The following is a 21,953-nucleotide window of genomic DNA, read 5'->3' as shown; positions in this document are numbered from 1 at the left end:
AAAACAGCAGATGAATAAAAGTCCTTGTTTCTCCTCATCAGCAGCTGGAGTTCCTCCATCTTATTCCCCAGTGAGCGCACGTTAGAGAGAAATATTCCGGGTAGCGGTGTGCGTTGTCCTCGCCGGCGAAGACGCACGAGCGCACCGGCACGTTTCCCTCTACGTCGACGTTGAGCTGCAAAGGTGAGAGCACCTTTGACCAGAATGTCCCATAAAACAGTTAAAGGTGTAAGAAATTCGGGAAACAAATCCACTGGAGTTGTTCCCCTGATGTTCATGAGCTCTTCTCTGGTGAAAGAGCTCCGTGAACCAAAACAGAAAACGCTATTTACAGACAAAACAATGCGCTCCAACAGACCGAGGCAGCCATCTTGGATACCCTGGTCCTAATGGATGCTGTCGCTCACTGTGTAAATAGCTGAGCAACTGTTTGCAAACGAGATGCTAATGTGATAATAATGAGTCAATATTGTGTTTACATCTCATTCTGCTGCCGCCAAGGAAAACAAACAGGTGCAGCAGCGTTGTCAGTAGTTTATTAACATCTCCTCTTCTACATATTTATTTTCCTTAAAACAAAACTCCCCTCGAGTTATCTGCTGATTCAAGTTGTCTCGAACTTCCTTTAACTCGTATTAAAGGATCATTCGTATCTTCATTCATGACGACTTTGTCATAAAAAATAACGTTACACATCGAGACTCGGTTAAAAGTTCACTTATTGACACAAGCAGAGAGACTTTTAGATGAAAAGACTTCATTTATTGTCGAACCCTCCTGTATTACTGCAAAGCTCTCGGTAACTGTTTGTTTTTGATTGTTGGGATCTTACTTCATGTATGTGTGTGTTAAATACTGAACCAGAATCAGTGTATGTTGCCAAATCCTCCTGACGTGTAATCACACCTGTAACGTGTAATAGTGAGAAATACTGATTGCTTTATGAGAGTTGACTTTTTACATGAATGTTCTCAGTTATGATTGTACACTGCAACACTTTTAGAAGGATGAGGTTGTCTTCATCATGACTTTACTGATGCTGAGCACGCACACGTCCACACGGCAGCGAGGCTGATGGTTTGTCACTCTTGTTCTGGTGCTATATGTCCACTCGGGGAGGGTGATTTGAAGCCGCGGGTCGGATCAGCGGTCACATTGTGGGGTTTTGGTCGCCGTCGGTGGAAACCTCAGAGAATGATCTCTCTCATGACCTTTCGTCTGGGACACTGGATAGGCGTCTTTATCACTACTGTTTCATAGACATAATGTACGACTTCTTACATATTTTATCGCACACATTCTTTCTGGTCACCTGGTGCCTACATTACCCATAATGCAACGTGACCGCAGACAGTTTGGCTGTAGATTGTGGCTCACTGACTGTTTTTTCAACTTGTCGTCTTCATTCAACCGACGCTGACTCAAGTGACATCGCTTGAGGACATTTCTGATATTTAGCGTAGCTTCCTCTGCAGCCACAACAGCTTTATTCAGACATTGTCAAACATTGTCCAAGGCTACGCTCACCGTTAGCCATGGTAGCTGCAGCTAGCTTCATTAGCTTCAGTGAGTGGTTATCTCTCGGGATAATGTTACGACATGAGACCCCAGTCTCTGACGCTGACGCAGCGTTTTTATGTGGCACACAGCAGCGATATGAGAGTACGGATCATAATACGCTGGTGTGACGTACGATGTGCCACTGAAACAAACCAGCAGCACACCATTAGCCGGAGTGGCGTCCCACTAAGAATCTGCACGTGACACTACAGCAAAACTGCATTCGTTCTTTTAGTTTCATCTGTTAAATTCTGGTTTTACGTCTTTTCGTGAGGCACCTTGTAACTACACAAATAAAGTTATTATTGTCATTATGACCAGTTATTATTACACAGAATGTGCATATGCCACTAAAATCCAAAGTTGCAAACCATCAGCGAGGTGTCCCAGTCAGTGCTTTAACTGAATGGAGCGGTGCATTAGTCTCTTTTAGTATTTCAAGTAGAAAACATTCTTGTAAATCTACTGTGATCTAAAGGTAACAAAGTGAAATCTACTCTCTAACTAGACTCACTTGGCTAATGACTGCGTTAAGAAAGCTTAAATTAGGTCGAGATACGTCTCCCAGCATGCATCATTCATCTCTGGGCTGTGTGTCGGATTCTGTTCTGGTCTGTCTCCTAAATAAAAGGTGTGAAGGGGTCGCAGGTGGATCATAAGAGGTCACAGGTCCTGCTCGTGCATCTGCTGCTGCATCTTCTGAAGCATCTGCTGCATCCTCCTCAGCTGCAGACGAGAAGATGACAAGACGGGGAGGGGGGGGGTAATGAGAGACGGCTTACATAACAACACATATGGGTCAGCATTTCACATCAGGGTTATGTAACACCTGCTGCGATGCATTATTCACTATCTGAGGTTTATTAAGGACTTATATTTTTTCCACTCACCTCGTCATCTTTCATTTTGATGAGTTTCTCCGTCTCTCCGTCTGGTGTGGACAGCGGCAGGATGGGGAGGGGGCTCTCCACCCGCTTATCTGCATTCATCTTACTGTAAGAAAAGAGATTAACGTGAAGGGTTATAACTGCGAGACACTGGTTTTATTTGTGTCACTGCAGGAACCTTCAACATGTTATGTGATTATAAATCTTTTAAATGGTTCTGATGACGTTTGTAGCAAAATGAGACAATCCCAGTTTATATGTTGAATAAAGGCCATCAACACTGACAGGACATTATGAAGGGGATGACTGGACTGAGTCTGCCAGCAAATGGAACTATTTTTTCTCTACGTTTGATGAGGAGAATAATTCAGTTGTACCTGCTCAGGTACCTTTAACGTTTAAATCAGAGGACGGCCACAGGACCAGAAAACATCAGGGCATTTACTCTGAAGACGTTTGCAGCTGAGCTGAAACTACAGCGACGGCCCTCTTCAGCGGTACCTTTCATAGTATCGACAGTTAAAGTGAATCAGACCAGTTCTGTCTCACACAGACGGCTGTAAAACTCACAATCCAAACACATTCATTTTGAAGTTTTCAGATGATACGACACTCTTTGTCTTCGATAAGTCAAATCAAATCAAAAACCATCTGAGCGTCTTTCTAATGCCGACTCTGCCGCTGGAGGCTTGAAACCTGCACTAACCAGTTTTTAAAAAAGCAGTAAAAAGTGAAAAATCGTGTAAACAAGAAAGTGAAAACGGCAGTTTGTGTGAGCAGACTTTTACTGGGGGGCACGGCACGGCAGCTCCTCCCCTTGGATCCATTATCCAATAGATTTGAATGGATCCTTGTACACCTTTCTGATGAGTTCACAGTGGACTACGTGGGTCCCCGTTCCTACCTGGTCATGGTCTGGATGCACTGAGCTCTGTAGTTCTCATAGTGGCAGTCGCTGGTGATGTCCTTCAGGTCGTTCATGTGGGTTCTTATCAGCATGGTCCTCAGCTTCACGAAGTCGCAGTGGGACGGGTTCTCCACTGCGCACAGGAAAAGATCTGAAAATGGCCGTTGTCATGGTAACTGACAGAGTTGGGACAGACGGCCACAGAGAGCTTCTTACCCTCCACGATGCCCCACGGGTACAGCCTCCCTCTCACCCTCTGACCTCTGGCTTCCACCACAGTGTTGCTGCCGATCACTGCGAACGGAGTGCTCTCCTGCATCACAACACATCAGCACACGTCACCGAAATGCCGCCGTGTAAAAGTACTGCGTTACAAGTAAAGGTCCTGCAGTGGTAGGTAAGAAAAATGGACTTAGAGTATCATAAGTAAAAGTACTCATTCTAGTTTTATATATCATATATTTTGATTGCAGTGATTCCCAACCAGGTGTTCTTGCAGTTGCCAGGGGTTACGTGGAAAGATTAACTCACCAGGATAGAAACGAGCAGAGAAGTTGAAATAGTAAGAAAGTGATATTTGGTTGAATTAGTTAGCTCAACGTAGGAGATGAAAGTTTAACATTAACATGGTTTGAACATTTTCTTTTCTTTTGTATATAAAATCTTAATCTGTTAACTAGTAACTGAAACTGTCTGATTGATATAGAGGAGGAGACAGTACAATATTTAATGTACTGCAGTAGAGTTATAGAGTATAATCCGTCCAGAGTGTACTGACAGTACTTGAGTAAATGTTCTTTTCTACATGAGGATGGCTGCGTTGGATCATCAGCTCACCTTCAGCTCTTTATCTTGCCGCTTGAACTCCTCGTCCTCGTCAGAGTCGCAGTCAGGAAACTGATAGATCTTTATCCCGTACTTATCTATCTCTTCCCTCAGCTGGCAGGACAACACACACACACACACACACACACACACACACACACACACACACACACACACTGAGAGCTAATATTCAGCAGGAAGTCGCTGCCTATAAGAAAGCTTTAAACGTCTGAGTCATCCACTGAAATGAGCTGAAGTTCAATTCTTGGTTCCACATTTGTACTCAGTTGCTTCCTCTTCTAGTCCGTCATGCATTTTACCAAATCAGGACAACAATATATATGTTTTAATGCTATTTTTTAAAACAACAAGAGGCTAAAATAAGTTGTGTGCATTTGAAATAACCTCCAGTAAAACACTGTGATTCTCTTTCTCTCTGAGAGCAAGTTGAGAAGATGGAGTCCAGTCTTTACAGGTGTTGGCTCGTGTGTTTTTGAACTTTGGACAGAGTCAGGCTAGCTGTTTCCCTCTGTTTCCAGTCGTTATGCTAAGCTAAGCTAAGCTAAGCTAACCACGCCCTGAGTCCGGCTCCGTACTGAACACACAGACATGAGATTGATATCGATCTTCTCAAATGTTTTTTTCAATAATGTTGAACGATTCCTTTGAGAAAGTCCAGACAATTATCTAGAAAAGGAAATAAATAATAAATGCAGACGTCTTTGTGGGTTGAAGCGCAGAAATATAAATTAAAACACCAGATGCTGCACAGACACAAAGGTCAGTGCATAAATTCAGCTTTTATTGTGAAATAGAGAATTTACATCCTGTCTGATACTCACACGGGTAGAGGGGTCATATCTGGTGGTCCTGGATTATTCATCTACACGCGTGTCATTATATATTTCATATACTCAGTGGTCTTACCTTCTCCTTGAGTTTCTTTATCTCACTGGGAGTGAGGCAGTCGGCCTTCGCGATGAGAGGAATCACGTTGACTTTGTCCTGCAGGGCCTTCATGAACTCTATATCAACAGGACGGAGCCTGCAGGAGCACATGGACTTTACATGTTTAACACACGCCTCTACATAAATACCACGTACATGACCGAGTGTGTACTGCGTGTACTGTGTGTATTACCCGTGTCCAAACGGAGGGATGAAGTAGAGGCAGCAGTGCACTCTGTTGTCCTGGATGTTCTTCCTGTTGAGGCCGCTCTCGTCTCTGAAGTAGTGTTCAAACTGCTGACTGATGTAGTCTGTGACCGCCCCCCAGCTGCCAAACACACACAACAAACAGGCTGCATGTGTTTACTGCTAAGACAACTCACCTGTAAGGGAACAGTTCAGCATTTTGGGAAGTATTCTCATTATCTTTCCTGCTAAGAGTGAGAAGAAAAGATTGATCGTAACTGACGCAAAGCTGAAGTACTTCACTTGAGTATTTCCATATTACAGTATTATGGTACTTTCTCCCCCACTATATTTATCTGACAGCTCTAGTTACAAGTTACTTTACATATTTTTACAAAGAAAACATATGATGAGCTTATAAAATAAAATGTACTGTAGATCAAAATACCCAACACAATATAAAACAGTTTACTTTGTCTCCATCTTGACCAACTTCAACAGTAAAATGCTACTTAAACATTAATGCGTCAGTAACAATAATCAGTTGACAATCACAGGGTACTTTTACTTTTGATATTTCAGTACATTTTGCGAATAGTACTTTAACGTAAGTGACAGAAGGTTCAGGCGCTCGTCTCTTGTCCTAACGTGCTGCAGAAGCTGCTGTTACGCCTCCATTACATTTACATTATTTATCATTATATAACCAGGAAGTACAAGCTGACCCAGGCTGAAATCATGTACATGACACCAGCTTATTTTCTCAGTAAATCCTTAAATTCATTTAAATACACTGCAGAAACCCTGTCAGTTAATGTAAAACACAACAACAACAACAACAAGGGAAAAATCATGCAGCACTTTTAAAAAGGAAGTCACAAACTGCTTCACAAACAGGAGAAACAACACAGATCAATACAACAGGCGCAGTCAAACGGTGTGAATGTAATTGATCGAATCAATACTGTGGCTCTATCTATCCAGAGGCAAACAACAGGCTGAACAGACAACAACAACAAAGAGCACACAATGCATTAAACATCATGGGACTCAGTTTGAAGAAGAGGCAGGCAGGTTGTGCTGAAGCTGCAGAGATGAAACAAGACAATGTGGATCTCTGGAGACCCGCTGGGGAAATCAAGTCAGGATGAAACAGGATGAAAAAGAGTCAACAAGTTACGTCGCGTTGAACACATCACGCCTGCGTCTCTAAAACTGACCAAAATAAATGTGTTTATGACTCACCACTCAGTGTTGTTGACAGCGTCTCCAAACCCCGGCGCGTCCACGATGGTCAGTTTCAGCTTCACGCCCTTCTCCTCGATGTCCACCGTGTGCTTCGTGATCTCCACCGTCTGATTGATTCGCTCTTTAGTGCGGAAACATCATCACAGACATTTAATAAGAAGGTCTGGACTGAGATCAGCGGTACGCTGGCGTGGAGACGTCTGATCGGTGACTCACCCTCTGCATTGAGCAGTTTTCTGTCTTTATGCAGATCAGTGAGGAACAGGCTGTTCACCAGAGTGGATTTACCCAGACCAGACTCACCTGCAACACACAAACACACAGGACCCTTCACACATCAAGACCAGGTCTCTCCAGGTCTCTCACAGTCTGAAGGATCTGACGGAGAGCCCAGGTCACGACGTCACTTCCTGTCCAGCTGCATTATGGGAAATGTAAGATCCTGTATTTTTCAAACTAAAAGTCAGGATGCCTCTGCTGCTTAAAGTTTGACCAATCATTTTCTTTAAAGATCTGTCTCTCATGAAACCTCCAACTTTATGGAAGTGAAACACTAAACTGCTCTTTAATGTCTTGTCTCATATTGATCTCTTACAGGTGATCAGTGATGAAAGCATTACGTGAAAACTCTACCTGATCATCTCCAGGTCAAAGAGTTTTCTCATCATTTGATAATGTTTTGTTTTGATTAGCCAATATAAAGTTTCTTTCTGCACAGCGTTGTTGAGAGTCGCCTGTCCCATATGAAGCCTCACATCACCAGTGAGACCACCACACAGACACTTCCAGGACTGTCTGAAACCTGGTTCGGGAAACCAGACTGAGACAAACGGTTAGAAATGTAATTTGGCTCAAATGTCACGTCTGGACATAAACTGTCGATTGTTTGTGCTCATTTAGATAACATTATAAAACATAAGGTCACCCAACCAAAATCAATCCAGCTGGCATCATAATAGGAACTTAATGGACTCCAAATGGTTTAATAGCACAACATCGAAGAAAGTGGCCGATTCAAACTGCAGGATTTAGCTTTTAACCTTTAGTCTCTCAGGATGTTTAAAAGCTTCTGAACATTTAACAGAAGGATTTAAATGGTGATTAAATCCACATCATCTTTTTGGAGGAGAGCTTTTTGTGACTTATCTTGTTCCTCAAGATTAACATTCACATTTTAACACAGCCAGACATTTTCACATGAAACTTGTGAAAACTGAGCTGGTGCGGAGGTGTGCTGATGAAGCTGCATCTCAACAAGGACATCCTGCCTCGGTTCGAGTCTCTTGGCGTGAAGACAGCTTTGGATTTGATCCACATGGGTCTCCATTAAGAGAGACACACTGCTGTGTTTATCTGCTTCTGACGTTAGCATGTCTTTAGCTCATACCTTCAGCTAACGGCAGTATTTTGTGGGTTTACAGGATGATAGAAAATCCCTTTTCAGCACTGGGACATCCACCCTGTGCTATATTAGAGTTTAGGCTAACGTTAGCATCTCTGTCCTGCTCAGATAAACTCGCAGTATATCTCCTTAAGTTTGCCAGACTCATCACTTATTTCTCTTGTAAAAGTGAGACATGTTTTTCTACAGTTAGAAAGAATAACATTTAAATTACATTTTTATCTGTAATACTGGTCAAGAATAGGCGGACTAACTCGCTGTGTTCCACAATATAAAGAACAAAGCTGCTCCTTTATTTCCACGCCTTCTTCATGGATCATCAGCTGCTGAGGATGCTAACTTGTTAGCTTTAGCACGATGTCACGTGTGTAGCTATCATGTACATTTAAGACCTCTTTTACAGGACTCTCATTTTAAAACACATCAGCTGGAAACATTAAAGTCAGCTTTTGACCAAACATGGAGTTTTAGCGTTAGCATTATCGTTCAACAGTCACCGTCTAGAAATAAGAAACGTCTTTTGTCTCTGTGTGGATTTGAAGACCCTTTCTTTTTCCAAGGTACATTTATTGCTGTGGACTGAATATAAGTACCGTGCTCGAACAGAAAGACGGACAGGCACAGCGACACACTGAACAAACATCCAGTAAAACCCAGAAGAGGGTCGCCATCTCTCACCTGCCACCATCAGGGTGAACTCAAACCCTTTCTTCACGGACTTCCTGTGCACCTGGTTGGGCAGCGTCGCAAAACCAACATAGTCTTTCTCCTGGAAACCAGAACACACACAACACACATGAAATCAGTTGTCGGGACGGGAAAAATGATTTCCATTGAACCCACAATGCCTATAAAATACAGATACACTACCATATTCATTTTAAACAAGATGAGACGGCAACTACTGAGATCTCCTAAGCTAGCTACCGTTATGCTAAGCTAGCTACCTTTAGCATGAATTGATTTAGCGGCTGCCTTTTTTAATTATGTGGAATAACAAAATGTCACTTCATCAAAATGGATATTTGTCATTTTCAAAATATAAACTCTGCTTTAGTTTTAGCTAAGGCTAGCCACAGCTATCTCACAAGCTAGCTTTCACTTGCTACTTACTTCAGCTGTAGAGTGTAGTAGTACACAGCCAGAATGCAGTATAGATACTGCGTTTTTTTGGTTTTTAGGTCTGTTTTGTACTTAATGCAAATTTAAAAAGCTGTTTTCAAGGAAATGACACATTTCTATGGCTAAATATATTTTCTATAGTAGTATGTAGTAGTAGAAGTAACAGGTTATAACAAAATGTTGACCAAATACGTATAGTGACTGTGTTTGTAGGAAACATGTTATTTCTAATAATGGCCGACCCACTTCTGATGCTCCCTCGCAGCTCGGTGCTGCTGCCCGGTTCAGCACAGTAGCTGTGTTAGTAGGACATCCCCATTACTCCTGTCATGTTTTATTGAAGTGGTGGAGGGAGGGTGGAGGAGAGCCTGAGAGCATGCCCTGAGGTTCTCCAAGTATTCATAATACAGAATGGCAGCATGACAAGAGGAGGGGGTGGGGAGCGTGAGCAGTGAACGCATCAGTGCAGAGGCCTTCATGTGCATCGGAGGACAATCTAAAGAGGAGGACGAAAAGCCTAAAGGACACCACAGAGGCAGGAGGGAGGCAGGACGGCTCCTCCCGTCATGCTTTAGATTTTTCCAACATCCAATGCAGAGCGCATCAGCTTGACTGCTGAGGGTTTCAGTATTGCTTCCATATTGACATTTTGCCTGTGGATGCGTTTGCAATTCACTCCCACACACATCACAGAAATACACAGATCCAGACTGCCGGGTAACACCACGCTGCGTCTGCGTCCGCTGCTCTGACTCAGCCTCAGCGCTGCCGTCCAAGCCGACATGAAAGGACAGAACTGTGAAGGATGAAGGCAAACATTATGAAACTGCTGGTGGGATTTTAGGGTTGTATGTCTGAAAATAAAGACGCTCACAGTGAAGGCGGTGAGGAGACATACGAGGGTATCTGTTGAGTACTGTATCGTGTACATGTATTCCATCTGTCTCACAGTATTACATTAGATATTCTAAAGCTGAATCGATTTGCTGAGATTCATTGGCAACTATTTTAAAAATGTTAAAAACTTTTTAGCCATTTTTTTCAGCAAAACTGCCAAATATTCTCTGGCTCAAGCATTTATCTGTTTCATGTGTTTGAAAACAGAATATTTTTCAATGTTGGGTGTTTAGTCTGACAAAATAAGACATTTGAAGACGTCACCTTGGGGGTTTAAGACGTGTTACAGGACTTTTCATGGACTAAACAATGAATGGAAAAAATGATCATTAGTTGCAGCCCAAATACAGTATATTCTTCATCATCTCATTCCAGCTTTTCATAGAAGCTATGTGATGTTTCCACTGAGTGAAATAACAACAGACTCCATGTTTCTCATGGCAGCAACACTATCAACTGGAAATACTGCAAATATTCCCCCAAAAGCCATATTTGGCATCTTTGGATCTCCTCTAGAATCGTTTAATTATTGGGCCGTCAAATTAATGTTATGCACAATAAACTAAATTTAAAATGTCCTGTTGATGAATCACATGAATTTTTGTTATCTATAAATCATTTTGTCGATAAAATGTCAGACAATAGTGATTATAATTGTTCTCTAATGGCTTGTTTTGTAAAATGAACAGTCCAAAATGAGAAAGATATTCAGATTAATATCATTTAAGAGCAGAAAATACTCCCATTAAGCAGCTGGAATCACTGAATGTTTTGATATCACTAACTTTAAATCAATCATCAAACTATCTGCACATTAATATTCTGCTGATTGACTGATGATCGATCTTGAATCATGTTGACAGATGTGCACAGATGTTACAAACTAAAGGAATAGATGTGGATGAGTGATGATGAGGATGGGTTTTCTGCCTGGATGATCAACTTCTAATATTATTAACCAGAATCCGTCAAAGCTGAATGAAGTCAAACAAACGGACCGTGTAAAACACGCAGTGACGGTACCGAGCAGCCGGCGGTGATCACAGCTGGACAGCCGCCAACACAAAGGGACGATGTTGGTCCGTGCAGGTGCGACACAGCAGGAGGCTTTTATTTTGTAAGAGTCATCCTCTCTCACACGCACACACGCACGCACACACACGCACACACACACACACCTTTGTCTGCTGCGGGTCTTACCTCTCCATCATCTGAAGACAAATTCCCGGAGACGGATCAGTCCGCGAGGGCGCAGCCGCATCCAGCCGGGTCCAGGAGGAACACATGAGAGCATCACGTGGGTTAGTGCAGCCTCATTAATCCATGCTTAATGAACTAACCAGCTGTGGCGCGCGGTCGGTTATTAATCGCCTGCGGGGGCTTACCTGAGCGGGGCGCGCGGCTCTTGTACCTGCTGTTGGCCGTCATCGTGGACACAGCTGGTGCTGAACGCGTCCGAGCCGGATGAAAGGGGCGGGTCCGGGGCCGCTGCTGGTCCCTTTAACGAAGGCTGAGAGATGTTTCAGGCCCCGGAAGACGAGTCCGGCAGCAGCGGAAACTAATGAAACCGCACAGACTGCACTGGCTCCGCCGTTAGGTCGCCATGTTCTGAACGCCAGACTCCGAGTCCTCCTGCAGGCAGACTGGGCGACTGACTGGGCGACTGACTGGAGTTTCTCATTGTGTGACAAACTGTCTGCAGTGCGCCTGACACACCAGGAGGGGGCAGTGCTGCTCTGCTCCTGGACCTCACGTCGCAGACCTGCACTGACAAAAGTATTAGCATCAAAATATACTTGAAGTACAGAAAGTAAAAGTAGTCATTATGCAGAATGGCACATTTCATAATAATATATATGATATTACTGGATTGAGGCATTAAGGTGTTAGCATCATGTTGCAGCAGGTGAAGGTGGAGCTTATTTCAAATACTTTATCTACTGCCGGGTAGCTTAATCCATAATAATACATCGTTTATTACTTGATTTATATTTTGTATAACTAAATAACTAGAAACTAATGTTGTCAAATAAATGTACAAGTACAATATTGGTTTCCAGAGTTGTTGCAGAGTAGAAGTATTAGTATAAAGAGAAGTAGTACTATAAAGTAGCATAAAATGGAAAGACAAGTACCTCAAAATCGTGTTGCACAGTACTTCAGTAAATGTAATAATTATTTAATGAGTAAAATAAATATATAAACAAAGTCAAATTCGTAATTAAAAGACGTATAAATACAGAAACTGTCCGTGTTGAAGTCACCTCAAGGTAAAAGATTCAGAAAAACAAAGAGATCTGAGGGGGGCTCGTGGGACAGAAAGGGACAAGAAGTTCAGTTAGAGAGACTGAATACGAATGTAGCTCAGCTGCTAACTAACTACCTGTCTGGACAGGTGTTCACAGCCAATCAGCAGAGCTTCTGTCTTGACCGAATTAAAATAGAACAAGTTATGTGACATCCAGTCTTTTATCTGTAGACTATGTACTCAGTTACAGCGTCATGTCTTTTACTCTCAGAGTGAAAAGAAAATGTCTGAAAGGTTTAAGAGTAATTATACTTTCTCACTGCCACCAGCTACTGTGAGGGGGGGAGGTGTTTCCAACGTTATCATCTACTTTCAACACGTATGCAAATGTTGTTGCCTTAAAGGAAGACTAGGAAACATATCAGGGACAATCCTACTCTCAAAAATGAAGTTATTTTAATAAGCAATGGAAACACCTTTGCTTATTTACATAGACGCTTTGCTGCTGCAGCCGTACTTGGACTGGCTGATGTTAGCTAATGTTAGCTGATGTTAGCTAATGTTAGCAAACTTGCTGTATAAGTACTACTGAGTCAGTGACTTTCACATTTAACACGACATTTGTTGTAATATTTGGAACAATGACTCTTCAAATTCAGACAGAACTGAACAAAAGCAGCTACTCATTTATATGAAACAACCGTTAGACGGCTACATACATGACATGATGCTAAAAGACGGAGGCTAAAGCTAACAGCAACAAGGAAGTTAATAGTAGTAAAAGTAGTGTCATGGCCTTAGATTACCAATCAATGGTTCTGGATTTGTAGGATATTGTTAAGGAAAGAGTGACCAGATATTTCCTTGTTATTCCCTGGGGTTAAAATTAAAGTATATTTATTTACCCGCACACCTCTGAATATAGACATCCTGGTAGGAACTCTGTGTTTTAAGGAAAATATCCAACAACAATGCAGTATTGTGTGGCGCGGTGTGGGATGCCACCCACTAATAGAACTGGGTAACACTTTCAGTGTATGATATATGTAAGTGAGTTTGACTGTTCTGATGCCAAAACTATGATGACAACAAGAGTCTATGAGTATCTCTGTTTTAATTGATTTTTCTTCAGGAAAAATCAAAATGGATTTTCACTTTGGTCATGAAAGAGTGAACACGTCTTTGCCACGAGCCAACAGCTGCTACACAGTCAGACGTGTCAATCATGTCCCTGCCTCGTCAAACACTTACTAATCAATCACAGGTCAGATGTGCCTCAATGGTCAATGACAGGGAGTGATTCAAACACAAGGACAAAACAAGCCAAAAAAGACATGAGGTCTGGTGAGATTTGTCCTGCAGGGCTGACAGCGACCTGAGGGAGGAGCAGACAGCAGGGGAACAATGATGAGAGCGTGGGACTGGAGGCAGGAGCAGGGTGCCATAACTGACTCGGTTTCCTGTGCTAGCACACAGGCTTCATGGGTGGTGGGGTAGCGGGGGTCAGACAATGAGCGACCTTCCCTCCCACCATCACCAAAACAGATTTCTTCTGATCTCAGGGGGGGGGGGGGGCAGGACCACACTGACCTCTGCACACAAACAAAATAACTCTGTAATTGCTCTTTATTTATTTATAATGCCTACATGGTGCTTCAGCCGCACTCCCAGCTCAGTCATGGCAGCACACAGTGTGAGGCAGGGATGGCTTGAATGCAATAAACTGGGATTAACATGAGCTGTTTGGCCTCGAGGTGAAACAGGCAGCATAATAACTCGGAGTTTCGTGGTTTAATCCAAGAAATGTCAGCAAAGTATCATCATTAGAGAGTCCAGGGTTCTCCAACGGTAACCTGATGTCTCTTTAACGACACATTAACATTACGTTAATTATATTAATCAACACTCTCAAAATGTATATTTTCTCCTGTAAAGGGAGATTGCTTCTATTCTAATGTCATAATATTTGAAGGATATTTCAATTCTGGGACGACAACCGACGCCGCAGACAAAAAGACGAGCACATGCTCTTCAACGTTTCCCTCTGAGTGGAGTAGAAGTCTGAAGTGGCATGTGATGTAAAAGTACCTCAAATTTATACTTAATTACAGTACATGAGTAAATAGACTTAGTCACATTTCACCACAGTTGTTCCTGAGTGTGTATGAATGTGTGTGTTTGTGCAGGAGTATATGAGCGTTTCCTCCCCACAGACAGAGATGGGGTCACACAATGACTTCAGCTAGGAAGCAGGCTAACGCAGGAAGGCCTGAGCACAGCGCCGTACAATAGCTCATCACATGTGCTCTGCGTTGATTCCTCGGCTGCTGTCGAGCACGCCGCCTCACAGGAGGAAGTGCAGATTGTTGTGAGCGAGCCTTTTCTCTTTTCCCCTGGTAGAGGGACAATGGAGGGGGGGTAGAAGCAGAAGTAAAACATTTTTATTTATTTATTCTTTGATGCACAAATACCAAGAAAACCACTGGAGGGTGGAAAGCAACGCAGTACATTTACAAGTATCACTGTACCAGTTCTGAGGTACTTGTACTCTAATTGAAATTTTCTATGTGATAATACTCCGAGTTGTTAGCAGTTCCACCAAAGAGACAACTGTATATAAAGTAGTTAAACTAGCTAACTGTATATAAAGTAGTTCAAATTAGCTAACTGTATATAAAGCTGTTAAACTAGCTAACTGTATATAAAGTAGTTAAACTAGCTAACTGTATATAAAGTAGTTCAAATTAGCTAACTGTATATAAAGTAGTTAAACTAGCTAACTGTATATAAAGTAGTTCAAATTAGCTAACTGTATAAAGTAGTTAAACTAGCTAACAGTATATAAAGCAGTTAAACTAGCTAACTGTATATAAAGTAGTTAAACTAGCTAACAGTATATAAAGCAGTTAAACTAGCTAACTGTTTATAAAGTAGTTAAACTAGCAAACTGTATATAAAGTAGTTAATACTTATCTACTTTTACTTAAGTAGGGCATCGAGTATTTTTACATGGTGGTATTGGTACTTTTACTCAAGTAAAAGACCTGAATACTTCTTCCACCAACTGTTTCGCTCCATTTATTTCAGGCAGAATACATCAATTTGTTTGTTAGTTTTCCATGTTTCCTCTCTAAAGGAAATATGAGGGTCAAATAACCAAGATAGACGACAACAGTGAGAGAGAGAACAGAATTCATTTTTCATTTGTCGGACCATATGAATGAAAGCCAGAGAGCAGGACACTGAAAGGAGGAGGAGGAGGAGGAAGAGGAGGAGGGACACGTGAAGGCCCAGGAATAGAAAGAGAAACAAGGAGAAAAAGGAGGTTTTGTGTGGCGGTTGTGTTATCTCTCTGATTGTGCTCCACAGAGACAGGAAATGGTGCTGTTACACACAGGAAATGGGCTGATGGCAGAGATAAGGCGGGAAAATGGCTCCGGAAATCAAAACAAGTCCATGCCGATGCAGCTGAGGGACGAGGATTAAAGGGATACTCCGGTGGTTTACTCTGTCTAGATGGGCTTCAGCTCCCCTTCCTCCTTTTTTCCAGTAGTTTGGTAAAGTTTATCTGTACTACTACTTTCAACCATTTATACGTTGCTTTTAGGCCTCTGTTCAGACTTCTCTGCTCGCTTGCTAATACATATTTACACAGTGCATTATGATGTGGGGCAGATTTGAGAAGCTTTTATGGACCTTTCCACTTATTTCGGGTTGTTAAATCCTTTTATATTAGGGGAATTTCTGCCAAAATGGTACGAAAAGTAGTCCAAGTTATCACTCAAGTAAAAAGTTGCTCCATGTGGTGGAACACGGACACAGATGCTGTAAACTAACACGCTTTTCTAGACGTTCGTCGCTTTGTTTTGAGACGAGGAGGCGCAGAGCATCAGTCTTTTGAGGTCACATGTCAACCGGATGACATGAACACGCCTCAGGGCAGCATCTACTGGACCGCTGCCCCCACATGTCACACGGAAAAGCCCGGTGACCTCCGTGTTCAGTGACATGGTCAGACGTGTGTTATCACCATGTTAGCACATGTGATGGAAACGCAGCAGGTCGGAGCGAACAGGAACTGATTCTTCTTCTCATTAAGTCATTCACTTTTACTGTTGGAGTTGAGGTGGAGCTCATCCTGAACTATCAGCTAATGATTATTAGTTCACTGTGGATGAATCAGCTGATTATTTTCTCCATTAATCGATCGATTGTTTGGTCACAATGACCCAGAGCCCAAAGTGACGCCTTCACAAAGCTCCACATTATTAACAAGACGTTACAATTATTAACAGCATTCAGAGGGAAAGCAGCACATCTGCATCTGAGCAGCTGGAACCAGGAAATGTTTAACAGCAAAAATCACTTCAACCAGCAGAATAGTTACCAATTCATTTTCTGTCAATTGATTAATTGAGTAGCAGCTCAAGTAAAAATCATTCTCTGGTTCCAACTTCTTAAATGTGAGTATTTTCTGCTTTTCTTAGTTTTATATCTTTTTGGAGACGTCCCTTTAGGACTCACCAATGTTACCCTGTTTCACAGATTAACGACATCAGAGATGAATCAGAGAAGGTGACTGACGGATGAATCAATCGTGAAAGTGATGCGGAGGTGAAGTGCTCATAATGAGCTGAATCCTCACAGGATGACGGAGCTGCGACGGCATGAAGGAGTCACGTCCGCTGTTTGTTCTAACAGGTGGAAACAGTCAGCGGAGGAAGAGGAGGCACAGAGGACATTAAAGGCCCCCCAACACTTCTATCTCTCATCAGAGCTGATGACTTTCTAGTGTTGGGATTTCCTCCAGTCTGAGTCAACAGCTAGTTAAAGCCAGAATGCTCTGTGACTACAGCTGATATAAACCTGTTTCTTCACTCTAATAACTATTCAAATAAAACAATCTGAGACATCTGGAGCTTCGTATATTAATTTGTTTCCATTTGCTTTTATCGATGCACCAACTTTTCCACCTTTTTTAGTGGCGATTTTTTTCGGCTTCTTTATGTGCACAAAAGCAGGTGGATGGAAATACACCTGGAGTAAAAGAAATACAGAAAGAGTGAGTCACTTTCAGCACGTCAGTGAATGCAGTTCAAAACTGTTTCCTTTATACGTCCTCCAGTGTTATACCCCCCCCCCCCCCCCCTTATACTGCTGGCTCAGGACAATACAGATCAAAAAGGTCACACACACGTTAGACTACCAACACTTGAAACTAACATTAAAGACATCTGTGAACCAAACTGCCGGCCCACGTGCCAAACACTGGTACCGGACAAACGCACATCGCAACACGGAGCCAAGGCCGCATGCCTCCGCGAGAGCCAAGCAGCCGCAGCAGGTGACACTTCACTGTGGATAATAAAAAGAGTTGATGTGGAAAAGGAGGAGGAGAATATTCCCAGCGGCTCGGAGAACAATGGAGTCGAAGGGAAGTGATAAGAGACAGGACATCCTAACGCTGCTGCATCTCAGCCCTCCCACCCGCCGCCAACACGTCACCTGGCAGCCCTGCAGCTGTCAATCAGCTTCACACCGACTCGACAAGGATCCTCAGGGCGCAGATATACAGGTACAACACCGCGGAGTACCTGTAATATTGCACCCTAAGTGTAAAACAGTATACTATAACAGCCTGAAGTAAATACTGGATATTACTGGTATGTGGTGAGGAACTGGGACACAGCGGTCTGTAGTAGTTAGTTGCCCGGATGTCGTACTGATTTGTAGAAAACCTCCAGTAAACATCAGACCAGTCTACTTCACCGACTGTGTCCCACAATGCAAAGTGCTGCAGCGGCCGGCTCAGCCTGGCCGAGCACGCCGCAAACCACGCCGATCTGACAGTTTACCTAAACCTAAACCTAAACCTGAGTCTGTATGAGACAAAGCAGCGTCAGTATTAAGGATGGACCACGTGGGTGGATGAGAACTCTGAACCTGCAGCAGCCTCCTGACTCACATCACCACGCTGATCACAAGTGAGCTGTGGGAGCTGCAAGTACTTTAGTGTAACTGTAAACATTTGGCCACAGATAGAAAAGGAAGCATCTGGTCCTCTGAGGAGACACACACACACACACACACACACACTGTTGTTTCAATCAGCTCTCACTCTGCTGGCAGCGGCTGCAGCTGAATGACTGTGATTAAGGTTGGTGCTCTGCTGTTATTGAGCCAACAGGAACACAGCCTCTGTCTGCGTGACCCACTCACCTACTACGTGACATCATGACTTATTCTCCTTCACGTGCACGCACACACACACACACACACACACACACACACGCAGAATAATGAGCTTTCCAGACGGAGGCCTGATTGTGTTTTTCTGAAGGAATGTTGTTTGTCAGCATGTTGACATCCACGCTGAACAAACACCTGCTGCCTCCGCCCTCAGTCTGAAAATCATGTTATCAATAAAACAGAGTCCATATTTAATGTGCAGAATTATCATTTTCTGCTCTCCACAGGCAGTAAGACTCCACATCAGAGTCTAACTTTATCGTGGCAAAGATAGAGAGTAATTACAGGAGGTGTGGTCCAGCTTTTATCAACACGCATCACTTTCTCAGCAGTAAACATTAAAAGTGGTCACTCTGTCACACACACACACACACACACACACACACACAGAGACACACACACACACACACACGAGTAAAACTGTTCTTTATGTTAATGTGTCCAAATCTTTTGGTTTCTACCTGCAGAGCTAACGACATCATCAGCCTCGGCTGGACTTTGTGATTAATGCTAATTAGTCGTGAAATGTTAGCATGCTAACACGTCAAGCTAACATGGTAAATGGTAAAAGCACAGCACTTATGTACTTTTCCACCTTAACGTACAAAACACCTCTCATGCACCCATTCAATATAATAAACACAGTATTTCTACACTGCGGTATTCCTACTTTTACTTAGGTAAAGGTTCTGAGTACTTCGTCCACCACTGGAGGTCCTTTAAGAGCCCTACACTTTATGAAAGTTAATTCACTGTTTCATAACTAAACTTTCGTCTTAAAGTTTGTTGAGTTTTCTCAACTTTTACGTTTTGCCAGTGAAGAAGCTGATAAGGAATCAGGTTGGGTGGGAACTCATTTAAAGTCTGAACAGGAAGGAGTCATATATATATATATATATAAATGTATATATAGTTAAAAAACAAAAAGGTCGGCCCAGAATGCTTTGCGTCTGCAGGTCTTCTCATCACAGTGCTGACTTTGCAGCACACACAGGATGTGTATGAGAGATGACTCAGGCTGACTCCACTTAAAGCACAGAAACACAACCAGAGTTGAGTTGATTTTTCAACAACAGTCAGAAACAATGGAGCGTATCAACATGGCCGCCGTGTCCTCTGCACGGAGCGCATCCTGTGTGTGTTGTTGAAGACAGAAAATGGGTCAAAATACCAGTCGGAGAGAAAATGTTGGGTGTTGGGTAACAGAGAAATCAGTGACACACTTTCATGAGAGAATATGGAGAATGAAGTCTCCAACAGAGACTCTACCATCTATGTTTCTACTACAAACACTTTCTATGTGTACTTTTCCTATAACTAAATTAAACCGAAAACTTTTGAGGACGGTATTAAGAAGTTAAAGGACCCCTGAACTAAAGAATGATCTTATTCTGTGATGTTACGTCAATCAAATATGAGTTCCTCCAGATGTGCTTCAAACACCTCATGATAAACCTGATACGTCCCTGACCTGAAGGGGGGGGGGGGGGGGGGCAGAGGAGGAAGTGCCTGCATCCATCCACATGTGATCCTGTTTACTGCAGCCAGCAGCAGTAAGTTCTATATTATTATTATTATTATTATTATTATTAGATCAAATCATAAGTTGGGAATCCTGATGAACTCCTTCCACATGGAGCCAAAGGCTGCTTCGCTCCACCTCCACCTCCACCTCCACCCACAGACTCTGAATCACAGGAAGACGCCACAGCTGGTGCGCTCCAGCACAAACTGGTTAACACGGTCCACACCAGTGCGTAAAGGATGCTGCTGCCCCTGTAGACCCCCCCGGATTGGCTGAGGCAAAGATGACGGGGGGTGCAGCGGCCGCGTCCCATAAATGAAAAGCCCCAGAGCGCACGCACTCAGTGGGCAGAGGCAGAGCGCGCACAGAGCATCAGCACGAGACCGCCGACAGGAGAAACTCACGAGAAGACAGTTCAGCCTCCTCTGTCAGGACCAGGACCAGGACCAGGATCAGCAGCTCCCTGAAGCCCGGAGCCATGCTCGCTGCGTGTTTGGAGTTCCTGGGTCTCGCGCTGTGCGTCTCGGGCTCGCTGCTGGTGATGGTCGCGTGCGGGCTGCCGATGTGGAAGGTGACCGCCTTCATCGACTCCAACATCGTGGTGGCTCAGACCATCTGGGACGGCCTGTGGATGTCCTGCGTGGTGCAGAGCACCGGCCAGATGCAGTGCAAAGTCCACGACTCGGTCCTGGCCCTGACGCAGGACCTGCAGACGGCCCGGGCCCTGACCATCATCTCCGCCGTGCTGGGGGTCGTCGCCCTCACGGTGACGGTCGCCGGGGCGCAGTGCACCAACTGCATCAGGGACGAGACCGTGAAGGCTAAAGTGGTGAACGCCGGGGGGGTCATCTACATCATCAGCGGTCTGTTCGTACTGGTCCCGCTCTGCTGGATGGCCAACAACATCATAGTGGACTTCCACAACCCGCAGGTGCCCCCGTCCAAGAAGAGGGAGATCGGGGCTGCGATCTACATCGGCTGGGCCGCCACCGCGCTGCTGCTGCTCGGCGGGACCCTGCTGTGCTGCTCCTTCTCTCAGGGGGTGAGAGGCGCGTACCCCATCAAGTACGCCCCCACCAAGACGATCACATCCAACGGGGACTTTGACAAGAAGCACTACGTATAAACTGAAAGTCCACTGTCTATTGGGGACATTAGTCTGAGTGATGATGATGATGATGATGATGATGATGATGATGATGATGAAGACGCTGCTGAAACTGTAAAATATGAGCAGCTGAAGAGAAAGTCACTGTGTAGTTTGTCAGGCAGCTTCAGGAGTCTGGTCATTAACAGCGGTTCATTAAGAGGTTGATTAGCGGCTGTCATCGGCTCATTGTGCAGGTTGGGGGGGGGGGGGGGGGGGGGCAGGCGGCCTCTGAACAGCAGCTTCATTGTAAATAGTTGTTTTCTCTCCCAGTGGACTCTCATGAGCTGGTTTCCCACAGTGAACACGCAGCCGGCGTGAAGCCTCTCAGGGGGGGGGGGGGGGATTTGCATTTGAATACATGTACAGTCTTTTGTACTTCCTGTTGTTTTTCTAGCCTTTTCATAAAACCTACTTTTTCTAATAAAGAAAAAAAACATTTCACCGTCTGCCCTTGTTATTTACAGCCTGTTCTCACATTTAACAATCACATATATTTGATCCACTATTCATCACTACAGGTCTGCTACCTGTTGACATGTGAGTGAGTCCTGGTCTCCACATCAGGATCTCACCTGCAGAACGAGGACAAAGGTCACCAGCAGCAGAATACCATGTTCTTACACATGCACTTGTTCGTGTGTGTGTGCCATAAAGGAAACGAACAAGAGCCAGAAAATAACCAAGACTCTGGTTCACACACCCTGACGGAGCGAGGCCGGCCTGAACAATGCAGCCGGCAGACTACCGTCATAATTAGCACAATCAGCAGGGGGCAAGTCCAGCGTCAGGAAGCTTGGCC

General features: G+C 43.8%; 2 protein-coding genes across 3 annotated transcripts; one reads left to right on the top strand and one right to left on the bottom strand.

The window, feature by feature from the left end:
* Positions 1–2,223: 2,223 nt before the first annotated feature.
* On the bottom strand, positions 2,224–11,410 carry septin5b (septin 5b). Of its 2 annotated transcripts, XM_070924874.1 has the most exons (13): positions 11,368–11,410; positions 11,183–11,193; positions 8,642–8,732; positions 6,778–6,864; positions 6,559–6,682; positions 5,321–5,455; positions 5,107–5,224; positions 4,192–4,293; positions 3,571–3,667; positions 3,352–3,487; positions 2,825–2,827; positions 2,451–2,553; positions 2,224–2,286 (listed from the first exon to the last, which is right to left on the bottom strand). In XM_070924874.1, the coding sequence occupies exons 1-13, from the start codon at positions 11,408–11,410 to the stop codon at positions 2,224–2,226; spliced, it is 1,113 nt and encodes a 370-aa protein (XP_070780975.1). The 2 variants fall into 2 exon arrangements, with proteins under 2 accessions (XP_070780975.1, XP_070780974.1); XM_070924873.1 differs by lacking the exon at positions 2,825–2,827.
* An 8,839-nt stretch (positions 11,411–20,249) lies between these two features.
* Positions 20,250–21,364, top strand: cldn5b (claudin 5b). Its single transcript, XM_070924869.1, has one exon. The coding sequence runs from the start codon at positions 20,483–20,485 to the stop codon at positions 21,128–21,130; it is 648 nt and encodes a 215-aa protein (XP_070780970.1). The 5' UTR covers positions 20,250–20,482; the 3' UTR covers positions 21,131–21,364.
* Positions 21,365–21,953: the final 589 nt, after the last annotated feature.

The sequence above is a fragment of the Enoplosus armatus genome, chromosome 18 (genome assembly GCF_043641665.1).
Source record: "Enoplosus armatus isolate fEnoArm2 chromosome 18, fEnoArm2.hap1, whole genome shotgun sequence".
Lineage (NCBI taxonomy): Eukaryota > Metazoa > Chordata > Actinopteri > Centrarchiformes > Enoplosidae > Enoplosus > Enoplosus armatus.
Note: the sequence above shows the minus strand (reverse complement) of the source record. Positions and strands in the feature narration are given on the sequence as shown.